The sequence below is a fragment of the Peromyscus leucopus genome, chromosome 2 (genome assembly GCF_004664715.2).
Source record: "Peromyscus leucopus breed LL Stock chromosome 2, UCI_PerLeu_2.1, whole genome shotgun sequence".
Classification (NCBI taxonomy): domain Eukaryota; kingdom Metazoa; phylum Chordata; class Mammalia; order Rodentia; family Cricetidae; genus Peromyscus; species Peromyscus leucopus.
The window spans coordinates 13,450,322-13,468,024 of NC_051064.1; the positions used below are offsets into that span (position 1 = coordinate 13,450,322).

The window sequence follows — 17,703 nt, forward strand, 5'->3', positions numbered from 1 at the left end:
ATTATTATTTTATTATTAATTCTTAGAATTTTGTACCACAATACACATAAAAGTTAATAGAATATACATATTTCCTTAACCATGTAGCAAAAAAAAAAATATATTGAAATGAATTTAAATGTTCAGTGAAATACAAATAAAACTGTTCTTGCTGTTTCCTGAAAACTGTCCTACATGAAGTTCCTAATCATTAATAGTAACAACTACACTTGAAGTCATTAAACTAGAACAGGGCTATTATGCTTTTCAATTTCATCTAGATAACACAGACATATCTTAGCTGTTTAATGCCAAGCCAAAAGTGTCTACATAAATATTCTATTGCTGAATGAAGGTAGAAAACACTCTTTATAGCTACCTCAAAAATACTGTTGAAACATGAGGGAAAGAGTTTGAAAAAAAAATCTAGTACCAAAGTGCATATGGTAAACTAGTTGAGAGTCACTCTAGTAGATAAAACCCTTGGTTATTTAATGTTAGAACCATTTAATATTCTCAGTAAAACAACTGAAGTAAATGTGGGATGCTATATTATCATTTGGGCATGTATTCAGGTAAGAGACAAAACTTAAATGAATCAGAAAATATCACTAGTCACTTACACTTTGAATCCAGGTGATGTGACCCATTTCTTCCTTGAGTGCAGACCTAGTGAGCTCTTTACTCTTAGCATAGCAATTGCCAGCTCATGGAACGCAAAGGTGGCCAAGACAAATACACTGGTTAATAGCAATCTGCACTTTACTGTGGGAAACAGATTGGATCTATTATACACAACACCTGGACAGCAGATTATTTGCAAGGCATTTAGTTAGCTCTGATATTAGAAATTTATTCATATGCCCTGAGCAAAAAGAAAAAAATTATTTCAGTTCCTTTAACTTTCTCTCCCTACAAATATGCATTTGGCCTACAGGATTCAAGAGAGAGGAAGATCAAAGCTCAAGGGTATATAGAAGTGAAAGACTTAGAAACTGGCTAACACCTGAAAGCCAAGTCTTAGTATTTTCAACAGTGATGTTTAGAATCTTCTGTGAATTTGTCTCTTCAAAATGACAGTGAAGCTACACTTATAATACCACAACAATACGCAGCCTAAGCAAGATATGACAATATCAATGTTATTGATATGGTAATGCAGAAGGGGCAAGCAACCTTAAGAGCTCCGCCCTGGTTACCCAGTACAAAGTGGACAGTCCTGCAATCACATACACACAAGCCACACTAAACAGACTCAGTAGGTTGTATTTATATGTATGTGCATATATACATACATACACATGAACCAAAGTGTCATAAAACTCTTCAAGTCTCCTAAGTTAAGCTATTTTCATAAGTTGCTATGAAATCTGCCTCCTTTCTCTCATTTCTTTGCAACTGCCTGTTGAGCTCACTAGAGGCTACATACAATACTTTGTAATATTGCCTATGTAAATGCAGAAGTATAAAGAAGAAATTTACTATTTTTTTCATCTTGCTACCAAAGGTATTTGAGAAAATGTAAAAACAATGATACTTTTCTTAAAGTTTTACAATATTTAATTTTCATAGAGTATTATTTTTGATAAGACAAATATGTCTACAACATTCTTAATGAATTTCTAAAGAAATATTTTAAGGTATATCAGGTCTTTCTAATAATTTAACACAGACATAAACCACATGTTAGAATTATTTAGGTTTTCATTTCCTTTTAGATGTGTAGAGACCATCCTGTGATATATCACAGAATGTTTAAGTTGAATGTTATCTATAAGGCTAGGGAGAGGTATGGGCTTTGACACTGAGAGTTCTTGCAGACAAGCCATGGAATAATACAGCATGTGAAGACTGGAGCTACTATGATCCAAAAATCAGGCCATATAAAAGAAATGAAAAGACTAGAGATTTATTTAAATAGAGGACATAAGGAAAAATGATCAGAAACTGTGGTTGAGGTTGTGTACAAAATCTAGGTACAGTGAGGTTGGTATCTAGCCTTGAAGTTTACGCTCATGTGGTAGGGAGTAGCAGCAATGTGGTTGAAAACGCGAGAGAAAACGTAGAGAGAAGAGATCAGTTCCTTGTTTATGAGGGTGACATATGAGAACACAAGTACAGCTGAGAAGAGGAAGGTAACTGGAAATTTTTTTTTAAAAAATGGCGGTGGTCTTCTTATCATGTTTTAGCCATAGCGATTCACTACTCAACTAAAACCAAGTGCTAATCAACAACAAACTCTATAGTTCAGCATTTCAACATTTCAATCTGTTCTTTCCCATGCCAATTTAAGCAATACCATATATGAAATCACCACCTGTTAACATTAGCTTGGTTACTAGGTAGTAAAAAAAAAACTACTTTAGATAGATAAAACTACTTTAGATAAATAAAAACATATTTAAAATATGAAAAGAATAAGTTTTGGCATCCATGTGACACCCAACACAGCAATGAGAGAAATTAAAATACCCTTCACCTTGAAAGGCTTCTGGAGTCTCTGCAATCCTTTCATCTAACCCCGCCCTCCAAGCCCTTCACTAATATCAGGCTGCTCTCTCTTGCCTTAGTTGTGTGTCCTTTCTCTGCAGTTTTGTGGAATGGAGTCATGGGGTTTCCTCTTTTTGTCCTGCTGTGTTCAGTCAACATTAATTATTTAGGGATTAATTCATGTTTTACTACTTATAACACTTCTTTCTTTTTTTTTATCATTCTTTTAATCTTTCCGTTTGTGGGGGCTGCTTATGAGAGGGGGCACACAAGTGCCAGGGTACACATGTGTAGGTCAGAAGACAACCTCTGGTGCCAGCCCTCACTTGCTCCCTTGAGACAAGGTCACTTGTGGTTTGCTGCTGCATATGTCAAGCCAGCTGGCCCATGGGCTGCTGTTTCTCTAGGCTCTCCTGTGCCCACCTCTCATCTCCTTGAGGTCTGGGGTTCTGCATGTTATCATGCTCAGCCTTGACATTTTTCAAAGGATCAAAACTGGTTTATTCACACTTGTACACTAATCACTTCACCCTTTCTCCCTAGAGCCTTCTCCCCAGCCCAGTTCACTCTTGTTTTATACTAGCTGTATCCCATCTATGGACACAGGAGAGTTTGTTGTCCCTGCTCACACAGGTGGAGATTTAGGTGGCCTCCCCTGTTTGGAATGCTTTTGAACATTCTCTGGGTCCCGAAAAGCCAAAGATAAACTTTCAGAGTTCCTAAGCCTAAAAGGCATTTGTTTTTGCTTCATTTTTGAGAGATATTTTCAGTAACTGTGAAATTCTAAGTGAACTGTTTTGTTGTGCTTGGTTTTCTTTCCATTTAGTATTTCAAGGTGTTCTTTATGATTTCTGGCAAGAAATCTTCCTTCCTTTTTGGATTCCTTGCTGTATAAGCTATCTCCACGTCTGTGTCTAATATTGTTCTAATCTATCTGGTTAACCTCAGAGATGATCATCTCTGCGGCATGTGCCATCTGTGGCTTCTTGGATCTATGAACTTGCAAAATTGCTGCAAAATTATTGGAAATTCCTAAAATAATTATTGGGAAAATGTCTTTTCTTTTTTTTTCTTTTGCTTATTTCTACCATTAACATATATGTATAATATGGTCTTACACATTCTGCTCATTTTAAAATTGTCTTTTCTTTGTGATTCATATGCATATTCATTCTGTTGTTGTGACCTAGTTTTTATTCAGTAATACTTAATATGCTTCTAACCTTCATTTCATTTTTATTTTATTTTCAATCTACCTATTATAATTTTGATCTCTTGAAGTTCAATTTGTAACTTTTTAAAAATATCTTTCATGTATCAACTTTTGAGCATAGATAATACAGTTGTAATTGCTTAATAGTCTTATTTCTAATTTTAATATCTATGTCTTACAAACACCGAGTTCTCTCTATATTCAGAACTGTTTTTTTTTTTGTGTGTGTGTGTGTGTGTGTGTGTGAGTGTTCCTTTCCAAAATCATGAATTACGTGCACTATAGAGGAACTATTACTGTGTGTAACACATATGTGAAGGTTAGAGTACAGCATCACATGCCTTCTCTAGTCATTCTCCGCCTTATTTTCAGAGGCAGAGTCTAAACCCAGAGTTTGCTTATTCAGATAGACAGGTTGACCAGTTAGCCCTAAGGATGCTTCTGTCCCCACCTCCCTAATTCTGGAGTTCAGGTCTCTGTTGCTACAATCACTTTTTTTAAGTGAGTACTAGAGATCTGATCTCAGGTTTTCATGCTTGTGTGGCCATGATTTTACTGAATGATCAATCTCTGCATCCCTATGCTTGGTAAGTCTTTATTGGATGATAAATAAATGTTACCATTTGATATATGAGATATTTATTGCAATAAATACTACAAAGCTTCACGGTTAAGTCACTTAGAAAGGAAATGATCCTTTCATACCTTTAAGAACTGTTAAGCAGAAGCACACAATGCTGCATTCAGGGCTACTTATTTCCCACTTACTATGGTAGGATAATTTTGGGTACTCTGCAAATACCCTGTGAAAATGAGATTTTCCTGTCTGGCTGGGATAGGAGATAGGGCTCTATTGCCATTGCTTCATAAGCACCAATTATTACATCCTCCAATCTATCTGGCTGCTTCCCCTCTCCCTAGTGACTTCACAGGGAGATACAGAAAGTGCAAGGAGAGAAACCTCCTACAGAACATTGATGTTCTCACTGTCTATAGTTATCTCCTCTCCAGTATATTGCCTGTGAACTCTAAGGACCTTGGTCTCACCAAGGTTAGTTCCCTCTGTATCTTGGGGGTCTGGGATGCCCAAACCAAGGTTTTCCCTTTTGGTCACTTTGCTGAAAACCATTTGACAGAGCTCATCTTATTTGGTTCCAAATCCCAGAGATAGTACATTCTCTACTAAACAGTAAGTTACTTAGAAACATGGTTTCATTTATTTTGTATATTGGTGGAGTTATTTTATAGTAAAGGAAATAAATAAAAAAAAATGTTATTTCATCTTTGTCCAATATCCATCCTTAACTCTTTATTCTTAAAACAAACATGATTATGATCTTCCCTGCTTTGCATATGAGTAACTGGAGAATTAGTCAATAACTCAACTCACTGGAGTTTAGAGTATGTAAGTGATACAACACTTAAAGCTTCCACAGTCACTATGATACACTGCTTCAAGAGGAAACAAGAAAGATATGGAATAAATATTTAACACTGAGGTTTTCACAAAACTAGCCAGAGTATTGCCCTTGTAAGCTGGTTTAGACACAGGTCTCCTTTAAAAGAACAATGAATCAATTATACGATTCTTGGAAGCTACACACAGTAACAATCATAAGACCTGAAGATGTTATTTAATATCTATTGGTCAGTCACCAACTTGAACTCTTTACAAAAATGTCAGAGACAGGATATAAGGCCTGTTGACAAAACATGGACATTTACTCCATTATTTTTGAGGCATCTCCTCTCTGTCTGAAGAAGTTTCCTTAATATTACAAATAAATATTCTGAAATAGTAAATCTATTATCTTGTACCATCTAGCACAGAAATTACCAAAACTCATATAATATTACAGGTTATAACCACACACCCTCTCCTTCAGGGCACCATAATGTTGACTTCTGGTGGAAAGTTTTCTTTTATGTTTTCTACAATGGTCAGTTCATTTCATCATAAAATATGATAAAATACTCATGACCTTTGAGCATCATATTTAATGGTAAGACTACATAGATACAAATAGTTGAGGAATAAGGTTACAAATCATCTAATATGATATGTAACTTCAGATTAGATCTTAGAGAGGTTCCAAAGGTCTAATGATTAAAAATCATAAAAGACATTTAACCTTAAGATGTTATTGATCTGTAGATAATCACCATTGAATTTAGCAATCAAATCAAGGGCCTCCTATTCAGTTTTAACCCAGGTAAGATTCTGCTTAGAATAGGTCCCTCAAATTCATTATGCATATTAAATATTTGTTGTTAGGCTGGGGTATAAAAGTTGTCATAAATGGAAGTGTATCCAACATTCCTTATGGGGAACCTAGAAAGTACTTTTCACCTGAACTGACTTAGTTAGGAACCTGGGTTCCAGACACAGCCTCCCTGATTTAATCCTAGACTTCTCACTCAAACACTTCTTTTCAGTGTGTCTCTGTCAATAACTTTACCCTCTCTGACTACCTCTCTGACTACCTCCTCACTGCAAGATGGACAGAGTTGTGCTTCCTCACAAGACTGCAGTGATGATGAAATGTGCTAATGCAGGACAGTTAAGCACTTGCAGGGTTCCAGCATTCAATCTTTGTTACTTACCATTGTTTTTATGGTTAAATTGAAACGTTTGAAGAAATCTGAGTCTTTCAATTTTGTTAATTATCTAGATGTCTTTCTAATTAGAATATAATGCCAAAAACTGCCTATTTCTGTACTTCTAGTCCTGAGAGTTACTACAGGAAGTAAAACTCCCCCGACTCTCAGTCTCAGGGGTGACCAACTGCTGCAGACTTGTGTTGTCTAAGGCCAATGAAGATCACACACCTGCTGCAAGAAAACTCTACTCTAGTGACCCTAAGTTCCCCCTGAGTAAACAACTGTCCTGAGTCCCATAAAGGAACAAATCGGGCAGGGACATGGGAAAAGCTGCTGCAATATTAAGAATGCTCAATCTCCAAAAAGGTTTTACCTATAACTGGCAATGTTCTGGACTTTCTAAGTTTGTTCTCAATGTCATACAAGCAGCTGGGCATTTTCATTATTTTCTGCAACCTACTTGCTTCTCTTTCATTTAACTCATGATGAAAAAAGGGAGGGGTAGACACTTGGCTTCTCATAATATTTCCCAACTTGTAAAACAGCCTCAGAAAATTTCTGGAAACATTAGGTGACTCAAGACACAGGGTAGAAGACACAAATAGGCCCGTAAGAAGAAACAGGCCAGCAAATGTTAAAAGAAGGTATGAACACACAGGAGATAGATACCTAAAACAAAGACAAATATCAATCGTTAGAAATCATTAACACATGACAGTGATTTAGCTCTGATGAGTTCCCACGGAAAAATCCATCCAGTGCTATCCACTGAGTTTCATTATGTCACTCATGTGCTGAGGCATGTGCTTGTATTTTCCTCATGTCACATTAAGTGCACATAATTTAGACATATGAAATATCATTCATGACAATATCCAGCTTCCTCTAAAAGAGGAAGGTTTATTCTGCTTTCACTTGGGTGTAGTTGAAATAAATACTAGAAAATTCCATCCCATTAAATAATTTATATCCTTCCAATAACTATCTCTCCTGAGAAAATAGCTTGCTTTATTTATCTATATGTCATTTAACATGTTTTCTAAAACATGAATGAGATTTGTGAGTAGGTTATATCCTAATTAAATGTTGGTACTCTCTAATGTATTAATGAATGTCTTCTTATTCATATCCTTCTCACCTATAATAATCATTCATATAATGTGTCTAATATATTTTAAATTAAAAGACTTCTGAAGTTCCTATTTAAATTAATCAGTTTCATTATTTTTTTACTAACTTCTTTTTTTTTTGTTTGTTTGTTTGTTTGTTTTTCGAGACAGGGTTTCTCTGTGTAGCTTTGCGCCTTTCCTGGAACTCACTTGGTAGCCCATGCTGGCCTCGAACTCACAGAGATCCGCCTGGCTCTGCCTCCCAAGTGCTGGGATTAAAGGCGTGCGCCGCCACCACCGCCCAGCTTTTTTTACTAACTTCTTATATGTCATAAAAACAATAGGCATAAACTGTATTTCAAAACCTGTCTTCATTGAAAAATAGTCATTTTAATATGATCCTAATAAATATTAAAAGAATAATCAATAGATATTAAAGGATTAAATAACCTTTCTGTATTTTTTTAATTGAATTTTTGCTACACACAATGTAATAGGTATTATCAAATTAAATTCATCCCACCTCTGTTCTAAGACCATGAGTCACTTTGGCAAGTACAGTAACTGAAGACAAATAGATTTTGAACTCTTCCACAACTAAAAAGAATAACATATAAAGCAGTGCTACATCATAACATGCTTTATCATAGTGTTAGGCTCAGAACACTTTTTTTCCCCAAAGAAATGTTAATTTCCTTCTGAGTTTGGGAAATCTTGGTTCCAAGTGACTGCCATTCAAACCAGGTGAAATCTTAAATCATAAGCTATGTGTTCACTGGCTTCTTCAAAAATCTGATTATCTATGAGTCATTCTCTGACATCCGATTCCACCTAGTTTCTTTGACTTTTAAACCAAGTTCTTCTAAGACATGATAGTCCTTAATAGACAGCTCAATTGTGCCCTCTAGCCTCTTTTAATATACTGCACCCAGAGGTCACATTTAATCAAACTTGCTATGTGGCTCACCAAGCTGCTCACGAATTCAAACAACAACAACAACAAAACAACAATGTACCAGGGGTGTTGGTGATGAAACGCCATGACAGAGCGTCCACTCAGAGTGCTAAATGACAGGAAGCATCAATCAAGGAAGGTTTCATGAATGACCTCAAAAATCTACAAATAACTTTCCTAAGATAAAGCAAGACAAGAGACATTTTGTTTCATAGGCATTACCTACATAACTACTTAGCATTTATGATTCTGCCTGGAATTTCTCATTGATTATATTAGCTGAATATTTTATGAAGCAAATGCAACCTAATTTCTCACAGTCAAAATAAAATATGTGGATAGGAAGATAAACTAGCACTCAGATGATGTGTCAAAATGATCTTCCTCAATAGGTAAAATGAAGATGCTTGATGCATACGCAGATAGGTAAGACAAACAGATAGACAGACAGATGATAGGCAGGGATGATTCATAATAGATGGTAGATTAGATAGAGAGATAAATATACAGACAGACAGACAGATGATCGATAGATACCAACTTTGAGAAAAATCCTCAAAAGAACTTAAACAACCTACTCCACCTTCCTTCTATAATAAAATTACCACTTGTGAGTGATGAATATATTATTGTAGAATAACATTTTCATATTACTAACATTTAATTTTTAAATTTGTTATCTTAGTAAAGGTTTGATTTTAAACATATGTCATCTGATGCCAGTATTTTTACTATGAGGGAGATTGAGATAATTTTTGAGAATGAAGTGCCCTTTGTTGCTAGAGATGGTAATATAGTTAGATGCAAGTTGTAACTATGTATAGCCCAAGGCATTAATTTTTGAAAAAAAAATTGAAATATCTACATTTGTAATCTAATTTGTCTACAAATTTAGTGGTTAAGTAGGTATGTCCCACCCCTGATAGTTCATGAATATATATACCATATGTTCTGAAGCACAAAATAACTGCTGTAAATTTGGAAATGGCCTTTCTGTTAGTTGAGGGGGGGGGTTGTTTGTTTTCTTTTTCTTTTGTTTATTTGTTTTTGCATTCTCTCATTGCTGTGGGAAAATCCCTAATAGAGCAACTTATGGGAACAATTTACTTGGGTTTGCAGCTGGAGAGTACAGGTCCTTGTGGAAGAAAACTTAGGACAGCAGAAGCTTGTGACATTCCCTCAGCTTCCATTCCCCTTCTGATTTAGTCTTTATTTAGGTAAGTGTGGTTATCTAGAAAAATACCTCACAGACATATCCAGAGGTTTGCCGTCAAGGTGATTCTAGAGCTCTTCAAGTCCACTATCAATACAAATCACCACATCACTATGGACACTTTATTTTAATACTCACTTCTTAGAAAATGGCAGTGAAGAAATCAGTCGCCCATGTTCAAAGGACTGAGTGACAGCACCAGAGCTGACGCCACCATCTCTTGACGTCTACTCCAAGCTCCACAACACTCCATCAGAAATCACTTAATCATTCCCAAGGCTACATAAAAATGATTTTGTTAGCTCTCTCTGCCTTTGTAGAAAACACCCTTTTCCTGTTCATTTTTGGAACTTAATGTTCAAAGTTTGAGTACAACGGGTCTATGTATTGAGCTTTAGTCCTATGTTTAGAGAAGAAGCACTTGGTCCTCAACTGACTAAAACTTCACAAGCTCTTAGACTTATAAAGTACTATTAATATTCATGGTATTATTTAAACTAGGAACAGATTTCAGCAAACTCTGCCTTGTAATAGAAGGTGTAAGCTGAACTTAACATTCTATGATAGTAACAGATGACAAGACAAAATGTGAAAATCACATTCTTGAGCTAAACTGTCTAAGAAAAAAAACCACAGGAATAAAATGTACTGATGTTAGTATGATTGATTTTTAGTACATTATAATACAAAAACATAAAAGATATTTAAATGAAAATTTTCAGACTAGCTGACATGTTGTAACCTGATAGACTATCATGTAATTTATTGCCATCATGTCAATGTCTTGTGTATTAATACTGATTTAAAACTAGTAAAAATGATATCTAAAGAGTATCATGCAAGGAAATGAATCCAACAATATACGCGCATATATTCATTCAATCACCAAAACAAGCTATAAAGCAAATAGTATCCTCATCTCTCAAATATGTGAGCTGCGTCTTCAGAGCATGATGAGTGCTCCAACAGAACCAATGGGATTAGATAGAAACCAGGAAATCTAGTGTCAGGATACATGTTCTTCATAAGTACATAACTCCACAAAAGGCAATGTGATCGACATAATTACATCCACAGATACTGAAATAAAATGTAGTCAAAAGTAATGAGTAAAGGAACTATGACAATTGAAAATTCACAGGCAAAGGGGCCAGAAAATCCCCAAAGGAGCATGAGGAAATAAATCTTTCTCTTCCAACACTGAATAAATCCAACACATGGAGTCAAATATGTCATGGATATTCATTTTGGGCCTGAAAAACTTCTAATTAGTCATTTACAAATCTTTAGAACATGTACATTGTGAGTAGCTGCAGAGGGTCTCAAAATGAAATAAATTAACATGTAATAACACTAATCCAACTTTAGAAAAATAAGTATTAATCTGAAAAAGTTCATTAAGATTTTCTACTTAGCAACTACATATTCTGTAAGAGAAAAAAGTAGAAACTTCAATACATCACTTTTAACTTGACTTTAAAGGTAACAAAGTGGTTGTTGAATCTAACTTGGTATTTATTTTCTAGAAGGGTCTCAAAAAGAAAATCCTGCTGCACAGGCAGAGATGGATCTGTAGGGCTCGGTGGACTTTTCTAGATGATGTCAGGACAAAGGTGCCTTCCTAGTCTGTATGCCTTCAGAAGGGCTTCCTAAAGAACTCTACATTTGGACAAAACCTGTCTAGGCAACTTCCAGAGAGAAAGGCAGTGCCAAAGTGAGAAGCTGGAGAGCCTTGGACTGTTAACTCCTGGACCTCTGGTTATAGATTTAGGCCCTCTGAAACATTTCAAGTGGCCAGCACATATGGAGTGTCTCATTCAGCCTACAATCCCACAGCAGATACACACATTTATGAATTAATCACAGGAATCTTGTTGCAGATCAGCTATAACTGCTCTGACACAGACTTATGGTATGCTGTAGGTAGAGGTTAGAGCTGGACATATTTTTTATGAGCAAATTAAATAATGAGTCTTGAACATTTAAGCAAACAGAAACCAAGAAATAAGAAAAGAAGCATCTCAACATACAGTACTTTTAAATCTATAATAGAAGTGCTTTTATATCTTAAAACATCTCATAATGAATTACTGGCAATGTCAAATGCAGTACATAGCTATCCAAATGAAACTTTGACCTTTTAAATAGATCAGACAAACCTGAAAACACTGATCAGGTAACAACCTGTTATATAAACAAACTACATGAAAATTTAAGAAAGAGTTGCACTTACAATGCACAACTCTTTCAAGAAATTATCCATATGGCATATGTAATCTTATTTTCCTGATATAAGGAAATCCAATTTTGCCTCAGTAAGATTGTTTTCCCCAAAAACCATAATCATCATCTTCCACTTAGCTCTATGCACCATTCAGTTTTACATGGTTTACTTTTACCATAAAGCTGCCTTTAAATGGTTTCCCTCTTAACAAAAATGGATTATTGTTTGAAAATCAATCTAGAAATGTTCATACATATGACATGCTGCAAAAGTTGATAAGTTATTGTCATCATGAACTATAATGTATTTCAAATTTCATAACAAAAAATGTGTGCACCCCGAAAATAAGCCCCAGAATCATGAAAATCTCCAGTTCCCGGGAATGACATTAAGAATAAAATGATTTTAAATTTAGGAATTAAAAATCACAATTTATTGTTAATAATTTATCTCAGTTTTAGACTGTCCAATGACAGCAGTTTTTGACTTTCGGTTAATATTAGTCATGCTACTCCTTTGTAATGAGGTGACTTACACTATTCCCACTTCGAGGATACAGAGAGACTTCAGTGAATGAATATTCACCTACAACTTAAGGAGGGGTTGAGAAATGCAGGGGATCTATCCATAGTACTACCTTTGATAGGATCTGTTTCTTTATTTAATACATACTTCATTTCCTTTTTCAAAAACTCAAAAATATCCCTTTACCGTTGGCTTTCATTAGAATATCAAAATTTTTCTAGCATCTATTTTGAAAGTGGAATATTTATTTTCTTAAAAATATTATTTTTCTTAAATGTTTATTTTCTTAAAAAAATCAAACCGGAGAGAGTTAACATGAATATCTCTGCCCAACCCCTCCTACAGGAAAAAAAAATACAGGCTTTTCAACCTTAAATCATACAGACAAAACTATGGGAGAATCACAAATTAAGTTCTGCAATGAATAAAGCATTGCAATCTTAGTTGTCAGCATAAAAGGCATCTCTCCAAAATGCTGGTCCAACTTAATAACTTAAAAAAAATCAGTATTCTATGAGCCTCAAGCATGTTTGATGATATTACTGCTTTTCTTTTTGTAAAGATTGCCTTTGAGAATCAATGGAATAAAACAACCCCAGTATGTATGTTTTGCAGCCAAGACTATAGAGCACAATTTCTTTTCTCCTAGAAAAGAAATAATGGAATATTCTTCCCTTTAGCATTTCCTATTAGAAAGCAATATCTACTCAACTTTCATCAGGTATAAACGCAAGTCAGATATGTCATATTATCTTATGTTCTGTATAATATTTTGATTTCACTAACAGCTAGTTGTATATTTACTATCAGCTACTTGTAATATATATAATATATACATACATGCATAAATACACACACATATATATACACACATATGCTTAGAAATCCAACCAAAGAAATGCTAAGGAGCATCCAAAGGGACTTGGAAATAATACAAACTGTGTATCACAATCTCCTATAAATCATTAGAAAAATTCTCTTTGTGTTAAGTAAGCTTACTAAGGTCTCAGAGAGCACATGACTCTTTCATCTGTCAGATAAATCTTTGCATTGTGCAATAGACATGGCTGGAAAAACTCAAATATCCCCACAAAACGGGAAAGTGGCTCTGTGAACCACATAAATCTTGAGAGACAGAAAGAGATATTTGAAATTCAATATGAAATCGTTTTTATAAAATGCCTCAACCTCTTTCAGGTAACAATATCTGGTTGAACTGACTGAGAGATTCCAACATAACGAAATACAATCTAATCTATATTTAGTCTCACAAAACAAACCTAATAATCAACAAAACAGTCATGTCATTCCATCTTGTAAATGTAAGTTAGTTTCCCAAAGCAGGTAGCTATCCACTCAGGCTCAGATTCCCATAGGAAGCCAGATGCCAGCCAGCACTTACTCTAACATCCTCCCACTCACCCCTCACCAGTCTCCTTTCCCACCAAGCAACAGCCCCTTCTCTATATAGCATTATAAACTACAGCTTGCCATTTTCATTCCTTCAGCCTATGAATCCATAACTCCTTTATTTCAATTAAATTATCTCTTGATTTAAATGTTAGTACATTTAAAAGTTAGTACACAAAACTTATAGTGGCATGTAGTTCCAAAAGTTCAAATTGGCTATCATGAAAAGTCTGGACCTTTCTTTCCATTGCTGTTTTCAGGCAGAAATATCAAGCTCTGTGCTTCAAAGGGTTAAACTATTTTGGTTTTCAAATTGTTGTTTCTTTGAAACAGATTCCTACTTAACATCTGCAAACTTCCTTAATCCCTGTGATGATGGCGCTTACTTTTTCAAATACATTGCTTCTGCCCCATTATATGGAGTCCAAAGGACAGTCCCTAGAAGCCTCTGCCTGCACACATGGCACTTATTATGAACACTTTGCTTATAAACTGGTTGCATGAAACATGTTCAAACCCTGTGCAACAGGTCCTGCTATTGTATAAACATAAGCTCCTAACACCACAACAGGAAGCTTTAAGACAACAACGAAAGTATCACACCAATCAATGCGGTTTCGGTCTTAATTCTTTCGAGATATATGAAGCCATGGCAGCTAATCAGGAGAAGTTTGTTTTACCCAGACCCTCCCACAGTGTCAACCTTAAGTGTGAGGTTAATGGAAGGAACTGTGTCACAGCCCAGGTGTGCACGCCTTTCATTGATTTACTGCACATGACTAGCTTTAGTGCTCAGCTGATGACAGGAAGAGAGCGCTTTGGCAAAGGTCTGACAAGTCCTTATCCTTAAGTTCCCTATTGCTTCTGCTGTTTGTTCCCAAAATGATCACAGTAAAACAAACGGCAATCTAAGACAACTAGGCTTTGTCGTGTCAGTGTGAATTCAAATTAAAAACACACCTCCGAACTATTAGACGGGGCCACGTTTATTTCCAGTCCCCCTGGGAAGGGAGAGAGTAGGCACTTAAAGGCGATGGATTTCATGTGCTCAGTACAGTTAGATCTAGTTACAAGTGTATTAAGTTATGTCTAATAGAAAGACACTGCCTGCTCGAGTGTTTTATCACGAAGTGATGTTATTAAGCATATCAAGTATTCCCATGCTCTCTTTGGATTCTTTGATTTTTATCCTCCCTTTGTTAGGCACAGACCACAAGGAGAAATATTGCAGGAACAATACCCAGGCGGCACATGATGCCAGCCATCAATGCTGTTTCCTAGCTGTGTATCCAGCATAAACTCAAGCTTTCTTATAAAGCTACACGCTTGCTCTAGATAGAGCTTTGCCTCTTCCCTGGCTAAGCAGAACCAGCATGCTACAATGAGTCTCTGCGCGTGCAACCTCGTGCTTTGTGCAGCTGGGGATAACGGATTGTCGGTCTCCAGGCATCCATCACCTACAACACTGGCAAACTCAACAAGGGTTTTGGTGGCTGGCTGCAAGGGAAACAATGTGCTCCAAGATGCAAGGATCCGACGAGTGAAGGAAAGGTTCCAGCGAGCAGCCAGCCGAGGGGAGAGGAAGAAAGCTCTGTACTCTTACCTCCACATTGAAATACTGCTCCGTTCCGCAGACCGTAGCACATAAAATCCAAAGCAAGGTTTGCAAGAAAAACACCCCTGAACGATGCACGAAATCCAACCTTCTTCCAGTGCTGAATGCGAGTAAGATCATAGTGAACTGTGCCTCTACGGATGGACGAGCTCCCCTGCGTTTTCTCCCTCTTTCCCAATGCCCACTCCCTCGTTTCCTTTCAAAAAAAAAGTCTTCGGGTGGGTAAGGAGCTTGCAGGTTCACCCACCCCTCCAGGGGAGGAGATCAGCGCCGGGGCAGGCAGTCTGGGAGGAGCGGAGGAAAGGCAGGGTCAGCGGCGGCGAGCGTTCACCATCCTCACCCTGCTGTCGCCCGGAACGTGGCGCCCAAGTTCAGCCGCGGTTCCGACTCCCAGCGCCGCTGAGTCGCAGCCGCCGCCTCCAGCCCGTGCGTCCTCCGCCTCCTCCACCTCCTACGCCGCCGGTGCCCCCAGTTTCTGCGGGAAGGGCCTCCGCCGCTCCCAGCTCACTGCCTCTGCTGTTCCTTCCCTCCTCTCCGCTCCCCTCCAGAATGTTCACCCGGAATCTACATAGCTCCTCCTTCTCGGGGTCTGTGATGCTCTCGGGGGCCCCGCGCGTGCACACACTCAAACCACACACACGCGCGCGCACGCTCCGTCCTAGACACACACACACACACACACACACACACACACACACACACACACACACACACACACACACACACACACAAGGCCCGAAACACACGCAGGCGCGCTTCTTAAAGGAGAAGGCTTGTAAAGGCTGCCTCTTGGCTACTGTAAGAAGCCCTGAGTTAGGCACCCGGCCTTTGAGCAGGGCCCTAGTTGGTGATGAACTCTTTTTTTCTTTTTACCTGCTCTCATCCAGAAATCTGATACCTAGGACCCCCGGAAGAATCCATTCCTACATCTCCCCACCCCTCCCTAACCTCACATCTAAAAACAGTGCTCCCCTCCCCAACCAGCGCTTGGGTGGGGCTTGGTCTGTGGACCCTGTTGGAAGCTGAGGAGCAGACCAGGCCTGGTCTTGAAGAGTATTTGGCATCTTATTTGGAGATGTTCAAAGAGATCCCTGGCCCTGGAAAACAGAACAACACCCAGGTTCCTGTGGGTTGCTTGATGGTGTGGGTCAGTAACCAAGGCTGATCAAGTTTGTAAGCTGGAGATGGCAAACCTGCCATCAAAAACTTTGTGAGGGTCCCTAATCCTGTGGCCTGGTATCTCCCGGGATCATTGTATTCTACCTAATAGGTTCAGGGAATCAGCACAGTTTTTGGTCAGAGAGCAGTCAAACTCAGAATCAGCATTAAACTGCCCTCTTCAAATGAGTGGTGAGCACACAGATTTGATGACTCCAAAGACAGGGTCCTTAAGAGGGAGCAGAGCTCCCTATCCCCACCCCCACTTCCACCCCTTCTGTTCCAGGTGAACAGCTGACAGACAAGGGCGAGAGGAAGGTGCTGAGAGCAGATCAGAGGGGGAAGCGGCCGTCTAGAAAGAGCCCAGAGAACTGCAGGAGCTGGAGGGAGACTGCTGGCATGCCAGGCTGGCAAACAGGGGCAGGGAACTTCCAGAAGAGGCTGCAAAAAAGGGACCTGAACAGAGGCAGTGCGAGGCAGTGGACAGAGGAGGCAGCAACTACCAGCCCTTGGCAGGTGACTGTTGGCTGAAGAGAGAGGGGGAAGGGAAGAAGGCAGGCATCTGTCTGAGGGCAAGGCCAATAAATGTGCTTCTGCTTGGCAGCCAGTAGAGGGAAAGAGGAGCCCACAGGAGAGAAAAGCAGCCAGAGCAGTGGGGAGCAGTGTTCCAGGTACATGACAGCTGCCTAGGCAAAATGGAAGAGAGAACTGACAAGATGTATTTCATGGTCAGTCAGTAAAGCAAGAAGCAGAAGACAAGAGGTCACATTTAGTAAACAGATGGAAAATGTTGAAAAAAAATAGTTTGCCAAGCATTGTAATAATTTGTATATGATATCTGGCTCGTGGAGAATGGACAGAAGAAAAGAAGTTTCCTGTTATTGCTTTATTAGAACCTGTGGGACACATTCAGCCACTTGAGTTGAGACTCAGGGAGCTCATTCTGACTGTCTTCCCTGTGGGTGTGTGTCATGAAGACATATTAAAAAGCTGTGTGGATGGCTGGGGCTTGCTGGTCTCCAGCCCAGCTGATAAAGAAAATCCTAGAAATCCAAGTTTCTGAGAGACCTTCTCAAGGAATTAAAATGGTGAGCAACAGACGAGGGTGCCTGGTATTCTTTTTGGCTGTCTGTGTGACATGACTAACACGTGTCTCCTCTCCCTTCCTCCCCCCCCCTCATACACACACACACACACACACACACACACAC

The 17,703-nt window shown here is 38.2% G+C and overlaps 1 protein-coding gene across 1 annotated transcript in view; it reads right to left on the minus strand.

The window, feature by feature from the left end:
- The window catches only part of Mmp16 (matrix metallopeptidase 16), a 251,439-nt gene extending 235,742 nt beyond the window's left edge, over window positions 1–15,697 (minus strand). The window contains exon 1 of the mRNA XM_028871631.2: window positions 15,323–15,697. Within this exon, the coding sequence (XP_028727464.1) occupies window positions 15,323–15,454 (132 nt within the window). The 5' untranslated portion in view covers window positions 15,455–15,697. The remainder of the gene's footprint in view (window positions 1–15,322) is intronic.
- Between the last annotated feature and the right edge of the window lie 2,006 nt (window positions 15,698–17,703).